Source organism: Urocampus carinirostris, chromosome 2 (genome assembly GCF_059441175.1).
Source record: "Urocampus carinirostris isolate Australia breed hairy pipefish chromosome 2, RoL_Ucar_1.0, whole genome shotgun sequence".
Taxonomy (NCBI): Eukaryota; Metazoa; Chordata; class Actinopteri; order Syngnathiformes; family Syngnathidae; genus Urocampus; species Urocampus carinirostris.
Window position 1 is genome coordinate 61,329,160 of NC_142350.1, and position 23,103 is coordinate 61,352,262.

General features: G+C 42.4%; 1 protein-coding gene across 1 annotated transcript in view; it reads right to left on the minus strand.

Moving 5' to 3' along the window:
* Positions 1-23,103, minus strand: part of kcnn3 (potassium intermediate/small conductance calcium-activated channel, subfamily N, member 3) — a 208,950-nt gene that overhangs the window by 41,658 nt on the left and 144,189 nt on the right. Inside the window, exon 7 of the mRNA XM_088328117.1 lies at positions 11,089-11,199. Coding sequence (XP_088184243.1) covers positions 11,089-11,199 — 111 coding nt within the window. The remainder of the gene's footprint in view (positions 1-11,088; positions 11,200-23,103) is intronic.

Genomic DNA, 23,103 nt, shown 5'->3' on the forward strand with positions numbered 1-23,103 from the left:
GCGTCTCGGCGTAATTCCGTTTCCCCGAGCGTATGTACAACGTCGGCAAGATGGACAGGATGTCAGGGGGAGTCTATTGTTACATTATTCATCGTTATAGCCTTGAGTGATTGCGTTGCCGTGTTGCGGCCGTATGACGGGGGTGCGTCATGTAAATCAATGAGCGCGCCACGGCCTCAATCATTAGCTGTTCCGTAATGGAGGGCAGGAGACAATTACCGCCGTGTAAACCCGAGACCCTTTGAAGAAAATGTCATCCTGCCCGCTTGCACACTGAGCACCCGCTGCACTGAACAACACGACCGTGGTGTGTTAATTGAGATCACATCACTTTTTAAATTGTATGTCACTCACGATGCCAAAGAATCCCTTATGCCACACAAGCAAAACGGGAAAGCTCTGCCAGGCCGATAGAAGATTGGATTTGGCTGCTTGCAGTGGTCTGTGATCAGTAGCTGCAGTACCCAATTCGGCCGCCAGAGGGAGACCCCACAAAAGCAGACCACACATAAGCAGATATTTATCGATTCTGTTGGCAGTTATTCGAAGTGCTTGTCTAAAGACACTCCTGGATGCCGAAAGTACAACTATGTTAATTTTCACAAAAATCGGTTCCGCTGTTTCGAAACCTAAAGGTTACATACAAACACACACAGTCAATATTATATGTGTCGAATACATAATAGGCCCCATATCCTATTATGTATGTTCCGCAAGACAATTGCAATAAGGGCAGCACGGCGGAGCCGTGGTTAGCGCGTGTGCGGCACAGTTCTGAGGTCATGAGATCGAACCTCCTGTGTGGAGTTTGCATGTTTTCCCCGTGCTTGCGTGGCTTTCCTCCGGTTTCCTCCCACATTTCTGAAACATGCATGTTAGGTTAATTGGCCGGTCCAAATTGTCCCTAGGTGTGAATGAGCGAGTGAATTGTCTGTCCCTGTGTGCCCTGCGACTGGCTGGCAACCAGTTCAGGGTGTCCCTTGCCCACTGCCTGAGACAGCTGGGATGTGCTCCAGCACCCCGCGACCCGACTGAGGATAAGCGGTGCAGATAATCAGGGTAGGTTAGGGTTACTTTAACTTAATTACTTACAATTACTTTTGGATTACTCCAATACCAAATATGCTAATAAAAGACAAAAGAAACTAAATATGAATACAATTATGACTCACAACACGTGGTAAGCTTTCTCTCCTGGCTTTGATCTCCGGCAAAACTAACATAAAATGCGAAAGAAACAAAATGAAGATAAATCCAAACAGCTTGCCAACATCATTTTTGCCATTCCGTGTATTCCGTTACTCTCCAAGCCTGCACAAAATTTAGTCATTTTATTCATATTTAGTTTCTTTTGTCTTTTATTAGCATATTTGGTATTGGAGTAATCCAAAAGTCATTGAAAGTAATCAAGTTAAAGTAACCCTACCCAACCCTGCAGATAATGGATGGATGGATAACACATAATGAGAAGTCAAACAAATAATCCCCGGAGAGCGCTGTCCAAATTGTCTAACACATTGTGAAGCATAAGGACGCCCAGAGGACCACCCGGCGGACCTCTCAGCAAGTCATCGATCACCCCCTCCTCGCTTGTACCGAGATGTACCCTACATATTTGATAACGACCGCTATTTTTAAAACCTGGGCCCTTCAATGGCATGAAAAATTAAAAAGGGGGCCAGAAAAAAGCAGGGAGGTAAAAGAAAAGCAAAGACAGGAAGACAAAGAAGAAGGACGGGTGTTTGTGGTTCAAAAGACAAATGTCCAGAGTTGGGTGGGGTTACTTTAACTTGATTACTTTCAATTACTTTTGGATTACTCCAATACCAAATATGCTAATAAAAGACAAAAGAAACTAAATATGAATAAAATGACTCAATTTTGTCGCATTTTATGTTAGTTTTGCCGGGGATCAAAGAGATCAAAGCCAGGAGAGAAAGCTTACCACGTGTTGAGAGTCATCATTTTATTCATACTTTCTTTTGTCTTTTATTAGCATATTTGGTTTTGGAGAAATCCAAAAGTGAAAGCGGAGCCAGCACACACCACCGCCGACTTGTATTGTGGTGAGGGTCTTTCCTGGACTGTACGCATTCATGCATAGGGTTGGGTAGGGTTACTTTAACTTGATTACTTTCAACTACTTTTGGATTACTCCAACACCAAATATGCTAATAAAAGACAAAATAAACTAAATATGAATACAATGATGACTCACAACACGTGGTAAGCTTTCTCTCCTGGCTTTGATCTCTTTGATCTCCAGCAAAATGAAAATCAATCCAGACAGCTTGCCAACATCATTTTTGCCGTTCCATGTATTCCGTTACTCCCCAAGCCTGCACAAAATTTAGTCATTTTATTCATATTTATTTTTTTTGTCTTTTATTAGCATATTTGGTATTGGAGTAATCCAAAAGTGATTGAAAGTAATCAAGTTAAAGTAACCCTACCCAACCCTGCAAATGTCACACTTGAAGAAGCAGCTGGGCAGGGTGGATCCATGATGGTAAGACAGTAAAGACGTTTAGCTGGCAAAATTCAGAGGCGATAACCTTTTATTGCTTCCCGGCAGTAAAATGGTGCTGTCACTGCCAAGGAGGCCAAGCAAAAGGACAAGCCGTCAATTGCCGACTGACGTGAAAAACACCCCACGAGATTGCTGGCCGATAAATGCGCCACTCTTCTTTCAAAGCTGATTTAAAGCGGTATTTCCCCAACCCTTTTGGAGCCAGGGTACAATTCTTCTCATCCTAAAAGTCTCGAGGCACACCGTCCATCCAAAGCATTTAATACAGTGGAACCTCGGTTTTCGAACGCCTCTAAGTTCGAACAAATCGGTTCTCGACCAAAAATTTCGTGAAATTCTTGCTTCGCTTTTTGTTCAAAAAATCGGAGTTCGAACGCCGGTACGCTAGGGTGCGATGCTGAGCGGCGTACGGGTGTAGATCGTGTAGATTGCCCCCACCCCTCGTGAAGAACTGTTATGACGTGCGCGCGCACTTCTTTCGCTTTCGCTTTTAATATCGGTGAACGGAGTGTTTTAGCCCCTAATTATGCCTCCGAAGAAGGTTGGTGCAAGCAGCAAAATTGCTACAGGTGAATAAAGAAGAGTAGTGCGTACAACTATTGCATTTAAGAAAGAGATAATAGCAAAATATGAAGGAGTTGTGCTTGTGTCTGATCATGTTAGGGAATACCCCACACTCCACCTGCGCCTTCTGCTGACCAACACAAAGGTAAGAAATCATATTCATAATTCTTTTCTTTATCCTTTTACCGCTCACCACTTGTTGTGGAGACTCTGGTGCTAAATGACGTGTAAATGACCTGATTTTTTTATTTTTACACGTTCACATTTGCGTAATCTTTCGTACGGAAGATTACGCTAACGCGAACGTACGATTAGCCCGGGTTAGCATCATGTTTACGTTCACGGTAAACGTTCAGGGTGTTGGAACGGATTAAAACGATTTTACATTACTTTTAATGAGAAAAACGATTTCGGTGATCGAACAAATCGGTTTTCGAACAGGGTTCTGGAACGGCTTATGGTCGAGAACCGAGGTTCCACTGTAATTGGTTCCTGGCACCAGTTTTCTTAAGATTAAGATGTTTGAATTGACAGTGTAAAGTTTACTTCTTATTTGCATTCAAGGTGGCTCGGCAATACAGGTTGTTCAAAAAATTTGTGGGTATATTTTGACATTGAATATCTGGGAAACTATTAAAAATATCAAAACATATTTACAGTATTTTCCGCACTATAAGGCGCACCGGGTTATAGGGCGCACCCCGAAAAAATAGTTTTTGGTCCTATATTTGACATACATAAGACGCACCGGATTATAAGGCGCTACAATGGGAACGTGGACAAAACAGTCAGATAGTTCAGTCCAACTTATTACCCCCTTAACATTCCGAAAGCTTGCAAAGACGCAAATACGTGTCGAGAACACGTGCGGATACGGTGTCCGTACGATGTCACTCAAATGCATCGTTCCATCATTCGGAAGGTTAAAGTCTTGGGATTCAAGAAATGCCAACCATTCCTTAGTTTCTATTTTCTTTTTCGCTCGCAACTTTACTGTGCATATGACAATAAACACTTGGAATTGAGTTTAATTTAAAAATAGACACTCCATTCTATCCATTATCTGCACCGCTTATCACAGAAACAACGAGTTCAGTCTGAAACAAGATACAGGGAAAATATATAGCCGGAGTAGCTCACCGAAGTCGTTGTGTTAAGTCAAGTCAAGTCATTTTTATTTGTATAGCCCTTAATCACAATTAGTCTCTAAGGGCTCAATAATAATGTGCAACCATGGTCCTCTTATATCCGTGAGTGTAGTAAATCCAGGAGAATAAAATATTTACAAATACAGAATAGTAAAAAATGCTTTCTCTATGCCGTCAACCCAACGTGCGATTCACATTCATATTTTTCGGCCAATTGCAGGCTTTGTTTTGCCGCTTTAGCCTATGCCAGCCTGTAAATGATAAAAAGGATCCGCCCCCTTTACCTCCGAATAACTTTAGCCAATAGTGATCGATTCAAATGATGACTGACACATTGGTTAGCCAATGAAACGCCGGTAAATAAATCCCAGAATACACCGTGGACTACTTGGCGTTCGGGGGAAAATCAAGTCGGCGGCTGCTGCATTAGTTGCAAGACTTTGCGACTTAATATTGATCCATATATAAGGCGCACTGTATTATAAGGTGCATGGTCGGATTTTGAACAAAATAAAGGCTTTTAGGTGCGCCTTATAGTGCGGAAAATACGGTTATTGTCAGGACCGGAACGAAGACAGGACCTACTTGCGTTGCGTTTCTCACAAGTTTTATTGGAAGAATGAGAAAGAGTTGCGTCCACGATCCGGGGATTGCTGGACGCGGGAAGCAGGTCGCTCTAAACGCGAAAGTGGATCTTCCGTGGCGAGCAATGGTGTGTCAGGAACGGAAAAAACGGGTCGGTAGCCGGGACAGGCGAGCAAAAACGTGGTCGGGGTCGTAAGCGGGTTGTAAGCCAGGAAAGAAGAGTAGACGTGGTCGGGGACAAAAAGAGGTCGAAATCTGGGATGGAATAGTAAACGTCAGGATCGAAAACGGGTCGTAGCCGGGGGACAGACGGGAGCAGAAAACAGGTGGGAGTCAGGGTCGAAAAAGGCTTGCCTAGTGGTAACTGAGGTTCGCAGATGGACTGACAAACGGGGACAGATAGGAGTGGGTTTAAATAGGGACAGAGAGCCAATCAGAGTCCGAGGCAGTTGGCGCCAAAGGAGCGGGCACAGGTGATGGATATCGGTAATCATGACATTAAATGAATGCAGAAAGCCAAAGTCAAAGATGTTCAATGTGAGAACTATGGATCACACCACACACATCAAGCTAATCGTCATACTTGCCAAACGCATCCCAGCATTGCATTGTCCATTTTTGCTACAGCCTCTGTTGTACCGTGGGACCTCGGTTTTTGAACGCCTCTCAGTTCGAACAAATCGGAATTCGACCAAAAATTTCAAGAAATTCTTGCTTCGCTGTTCGGTCAAAAATTCGGAGTTCGAACGCCGGTAATGTGTGAGTGCGTACGCTAGAGTGCGATGCTGCGCGGCGTACGGGTGTAGATCGTGTAGATCGCCCCCACCCCTCGTGACCAACTGTTATCACGTGCGCACTTGCCTCTTTTTGCTTTCGCTTTTAACATCTGTGAACGGAGTGTTTTAGCCCCTAACTATGCCTCCGAAGAAGGTCGGTGCAAGCAGGACAGGTGAAAAAAGAAAAGTTGTTCGTACAACTATTGCCTTTAAGAAAGACATTTTAGCTAAATATGAAAGAGGTGTGTGAGTTTCCGATCTTGCTAGGGAATACAGCATGCGCCTTCTGCTGACCACCACAAAGGTAAGAAATCCTATTCATAATTCTTTTATTTATTAATTTTTTTTTTTTTTTACACTTTCGTGTTAGCGTAATCTTTCGTACGGAAGATTACGATAACGCGAGCGTACGATTAGCCTGGGTTAGCTCTATGATTACGTTGAACATTCAGGTAAACATTCAGGGTGTTGGAACGGAGCCCCCTTTCCAATGAAGCGCTAGCCACTTGTGGTGCTAAATTACTTGTAAACGACCTGATTTTATTATTTTTACACGATCATGTTAGCGTTATCTTTCGTACGGAAGATTACGATAACGCGAACGTACGATTAGCCTGGGTTAGCTTCATGTTTACGTTAAACATTCATGGTAAACATTCAGGGTGTTGGAACGGATTAAAACAATTTACATTATTTTTAATGGGAAAAATGATTTCGGTGATCGAACACATCGGTTTTCGAACAGGGTTCTGGAACGGATTATGGTCGAGAACCGAGGTTCCACTGTATGTGTCTTTATCCACGTCTCTTGGAATAGGAGCACATAAACCAATCCTTTCAAAAATCCCTAAAAAAGAAATCGCACGGTGTAAGATCTGGAGATACGTGTGGCCAGATAACAATACTGTGTCCATTCTGCCCAGCAGGTCGAATCCAGAAACTGTCTAAATCAAAGTCCCGGGGACGCACATTGATATGACCCAATGCGTCCCCAGCAAAAATGATGCGGGCAAACGAGAACACTGCTATAGCATTACCAAACAGACCCTTTTCAAATTTGCTCAACACACTTCGTTTCACATCAACCTCTCTTCTCATTACTTTTAAGTGTGCAGGCAGTTAAGACAATGGCGTCGCGTCCGTGCTATCGTGGCCGGACCTCGCATTAGTCGTTAACTTGGAGAGACGGACGCCGCTCCAAGGCCTCGCAAAAAGGAAATACTTAGGACCACTTAGGGCCAGAATCAAGAAACGTCCCTGATGGATTCATGTCGTCCGTTGGTCGACGGTTAATGAATCCGGCGCCCGATTCATCATTAGACGAAGATTCAAAAGCCAGCGTCGGAAAGCCACATTGGAGGGGAATATTAATCAGTTCATCAAGCGTTTCCATTCGATAATGGTGAGAGATTCCTTCGGTTAGATCACAGGAGTCAAACAGGCGGCCCGCGGGGCAGATCAGGCCTGCTAAGGGATTGAATCCGGCCCGCGAGACAACACTCTGAGAAGCGCAAGAGAAAAACAGGCTGCAGGTTGAAATATGTCAACTTGATGTTGCCAAAGCCAGGTACCTCGAACAAAGACACTGAACTTGTATTTATTTCTCTCTCTCTCTCTCTCTCTCTCTCTCTCTCTCTCTCTCTCTCTCTCTCTCTCTCTCTCTTCTCTCTCTCTCTCTGTCTCTTTCTCTCTCTCTTTTTCACCCCTTTTCTCCCACTCTTTGTCCCTTTCACTTTGTGTTTCTCTTTTTCTCTTCCTTTGTTGCTCTTTGTTTCTTTCTCTCTGTCTTTTAACCTCTTTTTCTCTAACTTCCTTATTTCCTTTTTCTTTCTTTTCTCTTTCTCTCTTCCTACCTCTCTCTCTCTCTCCCTCTCTCTCTCTCTTTTCCACCCCTTTTCTCCCACTCTTTGTCTCTTTCACTCTGTGTCTCTCTTTTTCTCTTCCTTTGTTGCTCTTTGTTTCTTTCTCTCTGTGTCATGGTCGCCGTGGCGACCGGTCTGCCCCGCCCCCTGGGCACCAGCTGAAGCAGATCAGCTAATTGCGTGGCTGCTATTTAAGGTTGGGTGGTGGGTATTGCGGGGGTTGGCTCATTACACCTTTTCTGTTCTGTTATGCCTTGTCCTGTTTAGTTTATGTTGGAGGAAACCTGTACCTCGCCATTATGAGTGTAAGAATGTTTTTGTTCTGTTTTGTCCCGGAGTTTTTGGACAACTTTTATTTTGGTAAATAAAAGCTTTGATCGTACGCAATTGAGTTCTCCCCTCCTGCCCCGGTTCTGGTCCGGTCACCCCTTTCACCTCGTGACACTCTGTCTTTTAACCACTTTTTCTCTAACTTCCTTTTTTCCTTTTTCTTTTTTTTCTCTTTCTCTCTTCCTACCATTTGCGCTTTCTTTTCTCTTTTCTCTCCTTCTGTCTTTCTATTTCTCTTTGGATTTCTTTCTTCCGCTCCCTTTCTTTTCCCCCCTTTCTCACGACTTTTTATCTTTTGTTTCTCACGCTCTCTCCCTCTCTCTCTTTTTCTTTCTTTGTCCCGCCCTCTCCTTTTCCCTCCCTCTTTCTCTTATTTCTTTATCTCTTTTTCTTTCTCTTTAATCTACAGAATGTTTGTTCTATCGTGTGGCCCCCGAGTTAAAATGAGTTTGACACCCCTGCTTTAGATGAAACATTCGCCAACAACACAATCGATTGTTCTCAGTTTGTGTACATATTAATAACTTGGTCACTGCTGTTAACAAATATATAAATACTTGGGTACTGCTTTTTGAAAACGACACTGTGTTTTGACCCCGCTTGATGTGGCTCTATTGCAGAGTGCAGGTGTCTCCAACCCGAAAGCTACATTATAATAATAATTCGTGCCAGGCTTGGGGAGTAACAGAATACGTGTTATGTAATCAGGATACAAAACAAAAATAATTGTAGAGATGATGACCCCTGCCAACTTTGCCCACAGACCGATCCTTACAGGAAGTGACTGAACTAGCCAATGGACATGTCTCACTGCGTGTCGACCAATCATTTTGAAGGGTGTTCCCCGGAACTTGAGTGGCGGTGCCTAAGACCGCCCCTCTTCACGGGTTTCCCACAGCTCCGAATTCTCTCTGTTTTCTCTTGCGGATGAGGGACGAATGTTGGCTCTCAACCATTTATCCTTTGAGGTGCAGGGCCAACAAATGCTTCCTGCCGCGTGCCAAGATTTGACTCAAATGATATTTAAATGGACAGTGTGTGTTATTAAGCGCCTCCTAGTGGTACTATACAAATATAATCAAAAAGCAACATTGATTTAAATAACTAGCAAAATACATTAGATTTCATACAGATTGTCAAGGTTGCCATGGCGTCCAATTGGCCCCACCCGTGTGGCTCCAGCTGCAGCTTGTTGACGGATGGGCTCCCTGTTAGTATTTAAACTCGGTCCTGTCAGTCCCCTTTTCTCGGTCCGTCTGCGAATCTCTGTTTTTACACAGCAAGCCCTTTTTTGCCTGTCCCGTTTTTTTGCTCCTTTTTGTCTCCCACTACGATCTGTTTTGATCTCAACCACGTCTGTTCTCCCGTCCCGAGTAACGATCCGTTTTTGATCTAGACCACAACTCTCCCCTCCTGGCTTTCGACTTGTTTCCGATCCCGACCACGTTTTTACTCTTCTATCCCGGCTTCTGACACGGTTTTTCCGTTCCCGACACTGCCATCGCTTGCCACAGAAGTCCCACTTCTGGGTTCAGAGCGATCTGCTTCCCACATCCAGCAATCCCGGATCATGGGCGCAACCCTTTCCCTTTCTTCTAATAAAACTTGTGAGAAACGTTACGCAAGTGGGTCCTGTTTCCGTTCTGGTCCTGACACAAATGTGTGTTTAAAATGCTCATTGGTCGAGAAATGTGCATTTACTTAACATAATGTGAGCCTACAGGAAACTGATGTAATTGGATGCTATTTTTGCTGCTATGGGTACCCAAATACTCCAAATCTTGCAAAAGGCTAGGCAAATAAATGCTAAGAAAAATTGTGTGTTTTAGGTACTTTGAGTGTCCATAGTTTGTATTTGTTCTTGTGTTTTTAGTACTTGTTCTTTGGTGGCACTAAACCAGGGGTGTCAAGCTCAATTGAGCATTGGGACAACATGGGGGAAAAAAAATCTCGAAGGGGCCAGACTAGTAGATTAAAGAGAATGAAAGAAAGGGAGAAAAAGAGAAAAAAAAGAAAGTGAAAGAAAGATAAAAGAAAGATAGAGAGAATGAGAATGAGAGAGAAAGAAAGGGATTAGAAAAAAGTAAAGCAAGAGAAAAAAGAGAAAAATGAAGAAAGAAAGAGAAAATGAGCAAGAGATAGATAGAAGATAGATAAAGCGAGACACAAAGAAACAGAATAGCATAAAGATAAAAACAAATAAAGAGGGACAAAGAGAAAGAGAAAGATGTCAAGAGAAAGAGGGAGAGATAAAGAAAGAGAAAAAATGAGAGAAAGAAAGAAAGAGAAAGAGAGAAACAGAAAAAGAGAGACAGATAGAGAAAGAACAACACCTAGTGTCTTTGTGAGAGGCTTTGGTACATCACGTGGACATATTTCAACCTGCTGCTCATTTTTCTCTTGCGCTTCTCCCAGCATTGACTCGTGGGCTGTATTAAAACCCTTGGTGGGCCTGATCCAGCCTGCGGGTTGCATGTGTGAAACCGACATCTAGTGGTCAAATAATAAACCCTGTCCCTATAAAATGAACAAAAATATCTGCAATCGACGAAAGAATTGTGATGAACAACTCGTCAGGGTTGGGTAGGGTTACTTTAACTTGATTACTTTCAATGACTTTTGGATTACTCCAATACCAAATATGCGAATAAAAGACAAAAGAACCTAAATATGAATAAAATGATGACTCGCAAAACGTGGTAAGCTGTCTCTCCTGGCTTTGATCTCTTTGATCTCCGGCAAAACGAACATAAAAAGCGACAGAAACAAAATGAAAATACATCCATGTATTCCGTTACTCCCCAAGCCTGCACAAAATTGAGTCATTTTATTCATATTTAGTTTCTTTTGTCTTTTATTAGCATATTTGGTATTGGAGTAATCCCAAAGTAATTGAAAGTAATCCAGTTAAAGTAACCCTACCCAACCCTGCAACTCGTTTGAGAATCCTTCAACTAGAATGTCATCCAGGGCGCCCGCTTTGAGACTGGGAGGTCGCTGGTTCGCGCCTCGGCCGAGTCATACCTAAGACTTATAACATTGGTAAAATGGCGGCGCCCTCTGTTGGCTGCGGCTGCATCGGCTCGCTACAACGGGTCAGGTGTATCGACATTTCGTTCTTACAAAGAATGACAATACAAAGGAAATTATTATTATTATTATTATTATGTGTCATATTTGCACAAGCCTGTGAAGGTCCCCACATTTTCAAGAAAACAATCAAACAAACAGCGTTGTTCTTTCTTTCCTGGACCATTGCAAAAACGCTTTTTCCACGAGAGTCTCGTACGAACCCTTTTGGTGAGCTGCGTGTCCATCATGAAGTTGTGCACGTGCTTCTCGGCCTTGGTCAGCTCCAGCTTCCTGGCGACCACGGCAACCACCAGAGCCGTGCAACCGGCCCCCTGAGAAAAGACGGAATCAGAATTAAAATTGTCTTCATCTTTATCGATAACAACGTCGTGAACGATATTGTAAACGGAACTCTAAGATAAACTAAAAAATGACTTAAAAGATAAAACTAAATGTCACGAAACGGACCGGGAAGCAGGAAGTTGGAACTCATATGCGTAGACGATCCGTCACTTTAATTAGGAAAGAAAAGTTGTCCAACACGCAAACGGACCAAAAACAAAACAGGTTCAAAAGCAATCAAAATTACAAATTAGGCATATTCAGATTAAACAGGCATGAGCAGGATTTCAACGAGGGTTAAACAATGTACTCCAAAAGCAATCAGTCCAATGCGTCTCAGCCGGTGTCAAGTGGCGGGGCCAGCTGGGCGCCATGACAACCGTGCAGGACATGACACTAAAATGTCAGAAAAATACTGTCGGAATAAATAGGCAAACATATTTACAAGGTAAATGATCAGTTTATAGTTCAGTAGACGCTCAAAAAAGGAGAAAAAACATCTATAAATTTTGAACTCGCAAAGAGAACAGGAGAGAGCCTAAACCTCAGATAAGAAATTCCAGCTTGTTCTATAAGTCACCACTACAGCAGTTTAAAAAAAAAAAAATCTCCCAAGTTACAAAAGCAGGTCCGCCCTAAAGGGTGTGGAAATGAGAGAACAGGGACATGATTGGCCTATCGTGACAATGATGTGAACATTGCATAAGAGAAAAAACATCCCCTGAGGAATAAGAGTCAAAATGATGAACTGGCATCTATGGACTCTCCTATGCAGGTGTCCAATATTAAAACAGAATATACTATAGATATTGGAAACTGGAAAGTTGTAAATAAATAAAAAAGGAAAGTTGACTCTGAGGGTCTCTGCTCCCAGGGCAAGTGGAAATTGGATTTGATTTTCACCGAAATCCGAAACAACTGTTTTCAAAGAATATGATATCAAGAGGCACTGCCAGATTAAACATGCTGATGAGGAAAAGCTAACTGGAAACACTGTGAAAAGGTGAAGCAACCGGAGGCTGTTTTAACAGCACACCTGATCTTTTCCACGAGACACTACGAGTCAAATGAAAAAGCTACAAAGGCGAGCTACGAGGCCAAGCACAGCAAACTCTAAAACACAGGTGTCAAACAGGCGGACTGTGGGCCAGATCAGGCCCGCTATGGGATTGAATCCGGCCCGCGAGGCAACACTCAGAGAAGCGCAAGAGAAAAATAAGCTGCAGCCAGGTGCCTGCCACAAAGACATTGTACTTGTTTTTATTTCTCTCTCTCTTTCTTTTCCACCCCTTTTCTCCCACTCTGTCTGTGTCTCTTTCACTCTCTGTGTCTCTTTTTTTCTCTGCCTTTGTTGCTCTTTGTCTCTTTCTCTCTCTGTGTCTTTTAACCTCTTTTGCTCTTACCTCCTTTTTCCTTTTCTCTCTTTTCTCTTTCTCTCTTCCTACCCTTTGCGCTTTCTTTTCTCTTTTCTCTCCTTCTGTCTTTCTATTTCTCCTTGGATTTCTTTCTTCCTCTCCCTTTCTTTTCCCCCTCTCTCACGACTTTTTATCTTTTGTTTCTCACGCTCTCTCCCTCTCTCTCTTTTTCTTTCTTTGTCCCGCTCTCTCTTCTTTTCCCTTTCTTTCTCTTATTTCTTTCTCTCTTTTTCTTTCTCTCTAATCGACTAGTCCGGCCCCCGACAGAATGTTTGTTGAAATGAGTTTGACACCCCTGCCCTAAAAGAAAGGGGGAAATTTGTTAAAGACTTCAAAGAATGCCAGGCTGAATAGTCCGCTCTCATCTTACCAAATCTGGCCCGTTTTCCGAAAAGTTTGGACACCCCAAATTGTCCCTAGGTGTGAATGAGCGAGTGAATTGTCTGTCCCTGTGTGCCCTGTGACTGGCTGGCAACCAGTTTAGGGTGTCCCTTGCCCACTGCCTGAGACAGCTGGGATGTGCTCCAGCACCCCGCGACCCTAATGAGGATAAGCGGTACGGCTAATGAGATGAGATGAGATGAGACTTACAATTACTTTTGGATTCCTTCAATACCAAATATGCTAGTAAAAGACAAAAAAAAACCTAAACATGAATAAAATGATGACTCACAACATGTGGTAAGCTTTCTCTCCTGGCTTTGATCTCTTTGATCTCCGGCAAAATTAACATAAAATGCGACAGAAACAAAATGAAAATAAATCCAAACAGCTTGCCAACTTCATTTTTGCCGTTCCATGTATTCCGAGCCAGCACAAAATTTAGTAACTTTATTCATATTTAATTTATTTTGTCTTTTATTAGCATATTTGGTGTTGGAGTAATCCAAAAGTAATTCAAAGTAATCAAGTTAAAATAACCCTACCCAACCCTGGTGTTGTGCAACCGAAAATGAGTGCTACAAAGAACAAGAAAGAATAAGAATGATGGTGACTCAAAGTGCCCCGCGACTGGCTGGCAACCAGTTCAGGGTAATCAAAAGTAATTGAAAGTAATCCAGTTAAAGTAACCCTACCCAACCCTGTTGGGGAGTAACGGAACACATGGAACGGCAAAAATTATGTTGGCAAGCTGTTGGATTTATTTTTTATTTATTATATTTTTTTTATTATTTTTATTGTTTCTGTGGCATTTGATGTTAGTTTTGCCGGAGATCAAAGAGATCAAAGCCAGGAGAGAAAGCTTACCACGTGTTGTGAGTCATCATTTGATTCCTATTTAGTTTCTTTTGTCTTTTATTAGCATATTTGGTATTGGAGTAATCCAAAAGTAATTGAAAGTAATCCAGTTAAAGTAACCCTACCAAACCCTAGCGACAAGACCAGGTATCACAGGATTTAACAACAAAGTCAGCCGAAGAGTAAGAGAAATCGCCCGATTTGACTTTGCAAACCAAAGTCAAGTGAGTGACAAGGCGAACACGAGCGAGACGACGAGGGAGAAGGGATTAGTTCGGAATTTTTCACGTGGACAGGCCAGCCAAGTCTATTTTAACTTGCTATCCATCTGCTGCCGGATCCCTTCCTCCTATATCTCTCAGAAACGTAGTTGAGACGGATGCTGGAAAAAGCATCAGAGATTGACACACCGTAATGTCATTTAATGGCTGGTCCTCGATTTTAATTACGCGTAATACGCGGTGTCACTCTCGCGGAGCTTTGGTCGTCCAGGAAAAATTCGACTGTGCCGTATAAAGAAATGAATGTAGAAATAAATAAATACCTACAGATATATGCTTTATAAACAAATCCCATCTATTCATACTGTGCCTAGTGAAAGTACAGCCTCCCTCAAGACTTTTGGTCATCTTGCCACATTTCAGTCTTCCAATTTAAAGCTAAATGAGTCAAAGTCTTGCAACTAAGGCAAGCAGCCGCCGACTAGATTTTCCCCCGAAGGCGAAGTAGTCCGCGGTGTATGCTGGGATTTATATACCGGCGTTTCATTTCCTAACCAATGTGTCAATCATCATTTGAATAAGTCACTATTGGCTAAAGTTATTCAGAGGTAAAGGGGGCGGATCCTTTTTATCATTTACAGGCTCGCATAGGCTAAAGGGGCGAAACAAAGCCTGCAATTGGCCGAAAAAGATGAATGTGAATCACACGTTGGTTGGGTTGCACTACGGCATAGAGAAAACGTTTTTTACTATTCTGTATTTGTAAATATTTTACTCTCCTGGATTTAATACACTCACGGTTGTAAGAAGACCATGGTTACGTATCATTATTGAACGTGATGGCTGCCAGAGAACTTAGGTGAGCTATGCGGCTTTATATTTTCCCGGTCTTGTTTTAGAACGATCTTGATGTTTCGGTGATGAGTCTATTTTTAAACTAAATTCAATTCAAAGTGTTTATTGTCATATGCACAGTAAAGAACCCCGTTTCCATGCACAATAAAATTCTTACTTTGCTGTCCACACAGTGGCCAGCAAAAAATAAAATAGAAACTAAGAAATGTTTGGCATTTCTTGAATCCCAAGACTTCAACCGTCCGAATGATATTTGGAACGATGCATTTGAGTGATTGGAGACATCGTACAGACACTGTTTCCGTACATGTCTGAGACACGTTTTTGCTTCTTTGCAAGCTTTGGGAATGTTAAGGGGGTAATAAGTTGGACTGAACTATCTGACTGTTTTGTCGACGTTCCCATTGTAGCACCTTATAATCCGGTGCGCCTTTTGTATGGAAAATATAGGACCAAAAACCATTTTTTGGGGGTGCGCCCTATAACCCGGTGAGCCTTATAGTGCGGAAAATACGGTAATTTTATCCATATTTAAATAATAAAAATAAATATTGAAATATATTGAAATATTGAAACTAATGTCATATACCTTTTATGTATTTGATAGGATTCAACCTCCATACTTGACTCCTGAGGAGCAATGCTGGGGAGCATGGCGGATTTAGTTAACTTTCAGATTAGTAGCTGTTCCAGTAGGGACACTGAGAAGAGGGGAGAGAGGTAAGGGGGGCCTTGAGGAAGGAAAGATAAAAAAAAAATTGGAGCACTGCAAGCGCATCGAAATGGCATAGGCGGGACGAAAGAAACCCGAGTTAATGAGGTCACATATCTTCCGATAAGCAAGGAATTAAGATTAAGGGTCTTTAATGAAAATGTATGACCGCCTCTTCCTCCTTGAATGAGCGCCCCCGGTACAAGTTTCTTTCCTGAAATAACTTTGCCCGGGTGCAGACGGGCATTAGCCCACAAGGCGATACCTTCAATCGAAAGCTGATAGGAAGACACCAAGTCTTCATAAATGGGGACGTTTCTCAAGACTTGATCATAAAATAAGTACTAACAAGCAATGTTCCCTGTAATTTTCCACGGGTCTGAGCGTTCACACAAAGTCGGTGAGCAACGCTTGAAACAACAGTGAGCAACCATAATCCCAAGTGTGGCAAGATAATTAATAATCAAACATGTTTCCGGCAATGCAAAATTATTTTCTCTTTTGAATGAATTGACTCATGTACTATTGCAAAGGTTATACGGCCTACAAACGTCGTGTACAATTCTTTCACAAGATATCCATTTCTTTTTATTTCCTGATATATTTTGTCACATAATATTAACATTTTTGGGGGCTTATTTGGTCGGTGTTAAGATACAGAACTGTACTTAATCACATTTTTTAGTGGAAGTACAATGTTGGCAACAAGATTCACTTGATATAATTGGAAAGTATTTGAATGCAACACAAACTTTTTCCAGGGCAGCACGGCGGCGCAGTGGTTAGTGCATGTGCGGCACAGTTCATGTCTTGGGAACCTCCTGCGTGGGTTCAAAACCAGCTCCAGACTTCCTGTGCGGAGTTTGTATGTTCTCCCCGTGCTTGCGTGGGTTTCCTCCGGGCACTCCGGTTTCCTCCCACATTCCAAAAACATGCATTTCAGGTGAATTGGCCGGTCTAAAATTGTCCCTGGGTGTGAATGAGCGAGTGAGTTGTCTGTCCCCGTGTGCCCTGCGATTGGCTGGCAACCAGTTCAGGGTGTCCCCTGCCCACTGCCCAATGATTGCTGGGATGGGCTCCAGCACCCCCGCGACCCTACTGAGGATAAGCGGTGTATCTAATGAGATGAGATGAGACAAACTTTTTCCCGTGTTTTTTTTTCTACTTTTTTAAAAATTCTTTTAAAAAAAAGTCTCGCTGTGTTTATTTTTCCGAGCTGTTACTTTTTTCCTTTAGTTCTCTATTTACTTTTTTCCTACGTTTCTTTCTTTTCTTTTTTCTAAACTTTTCCTTCTTTTTTCTCTTCCTTTTGTTTCTTTTTTTCTCAGCTTTTCACTATTTTTTCATTTTGGTATTTTTTTCTTTTTTCTTCTATTCTCCCTCCTCCTTTATGTCATTTTGTGTATAATTTTACATAATATTTGGTCATGTTGGGATTAAAGAAGCAAAAAAAACCTGTAGAGCCGTTCAGGACCCGAAAGAGCCGGTTCCTTTTAGTGAGCCGAGCCGAAGAAGCCGGTTCCCGACAAACTCTACTAACTTTACTCAACTTCGTTCTACTTCGACTCGACTTCAAAATACTGCATTTAGGACACAACGTCGGGGGAACCCGTGTATTTTTACCTTCATGCACTGTAACTTTGACTTGAGTCGCTTCTTAATTAGTAATTTTGAGCCCTCATTTTTGTGCGCTGGCTAGATTTTCTTGTGCGCTGAGAATGTGCGAGCAGTGCGCAATTGCGCACGTGCGCAGCTTAGAGGGAACACTGCTAACAAGTCCTACTTATTGTATTTGGCAGAAAAAATATTGATAACTCAATAATTAGACAAAGTGAATTCTAATAAACCACTAATTAGGCATTAGGCTATTCTAATTTAGTAAGATATAGAAAAAAAGCAAAAACACACAACAAGGGAAGCAATCCTTTGGTGTATCTGATGATGAATGACTTTGAAGGACATGAAATGTAACAGGAATCGAACCCGAGCAGTGGCGGTGAGAGCGCTGATTTAATACTGTCGCTGTATCAGGTCATACAACCAAAAACGAGTGCAAAAAAGGAAGAATAACAAGCGACGGAGACCCAAAGGGACGAAACACCACCGAATAAACTTACTTTTTCGTCTTTTTGGGAGTTTGAGTTGGCATTCAGACTGCATTTGAAACAGTCTTTTTGACTTGTCTTGACTGTATTTGAAACAGTCCTTTTCTTACTTTCTCCATTTTCATCATAGAATAAAAGAAAACTGCCATTATGTGCGTGACATTACTCTCCTACTGACAAATATTATACATTTTATTCTGGTTTTGCGTTTATAGTTTATGCTGTCAAATGATTCCAAACGTTGCCGTCTTGCAGCTTTCGATGAGTAAAAGTGAAACGATACTTTATAACGATTTTTGTTAAAAAAAATGGTGGTGCGGGTGGTACACGGAGTGAGCGTTATACACAAAAAAATACTTAGTTGACACGAGTAACTGTCACGGACCAGGGCAGGAAACAGAATTTAGAACCCACTAGCATAACGTACTCACAATTTATTAGGGAGAGGAGAAATGCGCGCACACTCGATCCGGGGATCGATGGTCGTAGAAGTGGATTGAAATCCAAACAAAAGCGTAGTAAATATCAAACAAATCAGGCCAAACGTAGGCAAATTCACAGACTAGGTATTTCACAGAGTTTACCAGGAGTCTTGCAGAAGTTTCACAGAAGTATCACAGACGCTCAGACAACTAACGGCTCAAAGGACCGCGTTTAAGTACTCCAAAGGAGCAATCAGTCAACGCGTCTCAGCCGGTGTCCATGGGCCGGGCCAATTGGGCGCCGTGGCAACCGTGAGAGTAGCAGTGACATGCGGTGAGGTTTGTGCCTGGTAATTCTCAGTCAGATGAACCTCCATCTTATTAAATATTTGATTGGATTAATTGACTTGCTGTTAGCTTGCTAATACTATAGGTTCTATTGTTTGGGGCTCAGGTGTGCACTGAATCAGAATCCTTTGTCTCACTATATCCCTCTGTCATAAGGCAAGACAATTGCGTGCCTCACTCTTCTTCTACAGACACTCATCTCAGTAACACATTACATACAATTGTATTAATAATTTTGATATGTTTAATATGAAACTCTGCTATTTTGAAAAAGAAAATCAAAATATTGTGAAGTGAAACGTGAAAGAACTTTAAACCTGGATCAATACCACCATTTAATGTATTTTAAAGCTTATATTTCCATGATGACACCTGAGGCACAGCCTTACCTGCCTCCCCTGATTGCACATTACATGATAGATTGACGGAATGAAATGGTTGAGTTACATTGATAGCAAGGGCATACAGTAGTTTTGGCATGGACGGAGGGGACATGTCTCCACCCATATCAATAGAATAGAAGAATAGAATAGAATATACGTCTATTGTCATTGTTACTACATGGAATATATTGTGACAACGAAAATGGACGTGGCACTCCAGTTCCACATTTCACAGTGAGGATATAAGGAAAACAAAGAGATAAAGGAACAAAGAAGATGTTTGTACTGTCCTTGTTGTATAGGCTTTGTTTTCCTCCGGAGGGGGGGTGTATGAGGTGGTGAGGGACAGACAGAGATGGGCGGATCCAACTAGATGTTTGATCTTACTGTACACACGGTCCAGTGTTTTTTTCCCTAATTGCTCAGTCCACGTATTGAATGGATTTGGGAAGTACAGTCCATAAACATGCCCGATTAGAGTCGCCGGCGACGATAAAAGCTCCGTTGGGGTGTGCAAGCTGCTCTTCATTGATAGCAGCGGGCAGGAGATTTAGCGCTATGCTAACGTTAGCATCCGGTGGAACGGATATCAAGCAATAATTGGTCTGTCCACACTGATTTGATTCTAAGGGATGGGCTGGGCACCTGTGTAATGCGGCAGGGGTAAACCAGCGAAAGCTGTCGGGCCCTGCTGTTGAACAGAAGAGTGTGTTGTGTCACCCTGACCCGAGTGACATGGCCGCTTTCTTGTGTCCCGTTTCATCTGGAGGGGTGAAAGCATGACCGACTTTGGTGCCGAGGTGCTTAACTTGTTTGGGTGTTTGGGCATTTGGGTTGGCCATCGTCATTTTTTTGGGTGTGTTTTTTGCTACTTTTTCCTTTTTTCTTTTCCTTGTTTTTGTATACGTGTTTGTCTTGCTGTCGGTTGACCCTCTTGAGGGATATGACCAAGGTAGATAGATAGATATGATTTGATCACTTAAAATAACGCGCCGGTCCCACCAATACCAAGAGCAAACCTAAAACCTTGGTCGGTAAGTGGTCAGTTTTTGTGTCGGATAAAGACACAGCTTTACGCTTTTGTCCCTGTCACTTTTCTGTAGTTTTTCTTTGAGTTAAAATGATCCAATTGTCTCCTCGCGGCGTGTAATTGTCGCCCAGCAGCACAGATGACATTTCCCCGTTTCTTGACAGCGAGGTGGATGGCCGTGCACAGGGAAACACTCGGGAACAAGAAACAAATCACAGCAACTCAGCTCGCGTCGGGCCCGTCTGCCGAGATTGCAGAGGGAACCCTGCCGGAATCCGGCACGCGTGGGCGTGGACGCGCAAACTCCCACACCAACACGCGTGCACTCGCTTTCTACATAGAGCAATCAGCAGCGTGCTGGTTCGGACCACGGGACACAATTGCGCGCATTGAGATTCATACTGTGCATTACATATTGTGATGCAGCAATTCTGTCCTGTGCAGTTTGTGTTGAATGAAGAAATACCAATTTTAAGAAAAGAAACACTTTGATGACATGTAATTATGCTTTGGTGCAGAGTAGTGTGCAATCAGGGTCGTTGTGACACAGAGAAGGATGTCAGTTGTGTGCTCGGAGCAGCTCGACTTGCTTTTAAAATTTTTATTTTGTCAAAGTAATCTTTGAAGGGATGGATGTTGGAGAAAAATCACTGGTGCAACACATGTGGACAGACAATTCAAGGATAACCAGCTGTATATATTTCAACCAACCAACCAACCAACCAACCAACCAACCAACCAACCAACCAACCAACCAACAAAATGATTTACGGATAAAAAAACAACCAAGAAACTGTTCTCCTTACTTTACCCTTTTTACTTGGACTAGCCATTTTTTATCGAATGTGGACACACATACTTACCTACCTACCTTCCTACAGACCAGGGGTCAGGAACCTTTTTGACCCAAAGAGCCATAAAATCAAAAATTGTTTTAAAAAGAAATTGAGAGAGCCACATCATATATTTTCAGACGAAATTGGAAAAAAGTGCCCAACACACTCTCTCAACAAAAGCTAATTCTTCACTACATTTAATTTCACTGTGCGTCATTTGATGACGGCAGTAGCTCGGGAGGTAGAGCGCTCGTCAAGGGATCCCAGTTCGAATCCCGGCTCGTCCGTGTTACATGTCGAAGTGTCCTTGGGTAAGACACTGAACCCCTAATACCCCCAATAAGCAGGTTAGCGCCTTACATGGCTGCAAGGCCGCTATTGGGAAATGTGGAGCACATTGTAAAGTGCTTTGGGAAGTCATTGACTTGAAAAGTGCTACATAAATGCAGATCATGATTTAATCAAATGTATAAAATGATAATGCCAAATCCTGTGTCCCAAATCAATGTAAATATGCCATTTACAATTTGTCTTCCACCTTCAGTTAAGAGTGTTGAGGCAATTTTTTCCATGAAATTTGTCCTTAATAACGGTTTCAAAACAATGTGCTTGCAAAGTTCTTTTGTAAAAATGTCACAAATGACTGCAAACGATAAGCATATCGTCATATTCACTTTCGGTGTGGACTGCACTGAGCGAGAGAGAGAGAAGGAAGTGCCTTGCGCTGTGTACAGGGATCTGCCCACCTGTACTGCTCACCCAATCAAAGTCGTTTGCCAGCGTTTTTATTAATCAGTTGAAATGGTTTCTTATCAAACTTCAGCATTAAGTTGCTCCAGCTTTATATGGACCAAAATCGGGATGAAATCACTTGACTTTGGAACGCCACAGAGAGATGTGCAATAGTTACATTTTATTTCGGAGCCATACGTACTCATGAAAAGAGCCATATATGGCTCCCGAGCCATAGGTTCCCTACCCCTGCTACAGACCAATTGACAGTCTATGTTTATCAGTGGTATGGTGCATGTACTATTTGTGTTTTTGACATTGATGCTATGAGACAAACTTAGAGTCCCGACCGACAGACCAACAGACCGACAGACCGACTGACTGACTAACTGATTGAACAACTGACCGACCAACCGACCGACCGACCAACCAACCAACCAACCAACCAACCAACCAACCAACCAACCAACCAACCATGAGTTAAGGTGTGTGTTGATGACGTTAGTTTAAAGTACCACAGGACTGATTCAGGAATTGATTTGCTAGCTTTGAGTGTGCTTTCAAATAAACGCGACAAAGAAACACCCCAGAGTTGAAAGTCCCCTTCAGCACAAGGAATCACACATACTTTACAAACTCGCGATCACACATCTATGCTCCCCTAATTCCCTAACATCTGTAACTTGTGAAATATTTTTTCAAAAGCTGGTGAAATTCTCTGCAAAAAGAAACTGCCTGGAAAACTTTGGAAAACATTGTTTTAAATAAAAACAAATGAGTTCCTTATGCTAGCTAATTTTTCACTTAAGCTCAAAGTAACACAGATAGTACTCTCTCAATACTATCTATCCATCCATCTACCCTGGTCATATCCCTCGAGAGGGGTGACCGACAGCAAAACAAACACATACATAAACAAAGAAAATTAAAAAAAAAAAAGGGGAAAAAGGAGCAAAAAACACAAAAGAATTTGGACAATGGCCATCCCAAATACACAAAAACCCAAACAAGACATTATTTGGAGAAGTGTTCTGATAAGCTTTCTTGTGAGTTTTTTAGACATGGCGGCGTCTTTCGGCGAGGAGGTGGTGAAGCTGGCACCTGACCCGCCCCATGGGGGGGGGGCCTTTGTGACGCACCTGTCAGACGAGGTGGCGACGTAGGAAGTTCCTGGCCTGCCCATGGGGGAGGAGCCAATGCCCCAGCGTGTGAAAAAGACGGAAGACGGAGGAGGAGAGATGGGAGATAGTGAGAGGGAGGCTCGACGAAGGCTAATTACACTAATTCGACAATAATTCGGCTAAATTCGATGGAATTCACTTAGTTAAATACTTTAAGAAAATAAATCTGCCCCGTGTGGAAATGCCTGTCTCTCGTCAATATTTTTCCCTAAATTATGAAACGAGCATGCATTGTTAGGAGAATGAAGTTTGCGTTTGGTTAATGGAGTCAGATAACTCATTCGAACAATTCCGTTAACGCTACACTTGTAATATAGTTTTTTTCCCTAACAAAAGGAATCCATTTCCTTCCTTTAACCTGTCAACCAAAGCACGACCTGAGTTCCTGGGCTGAGCTTGACTCCCGAGCACAGTT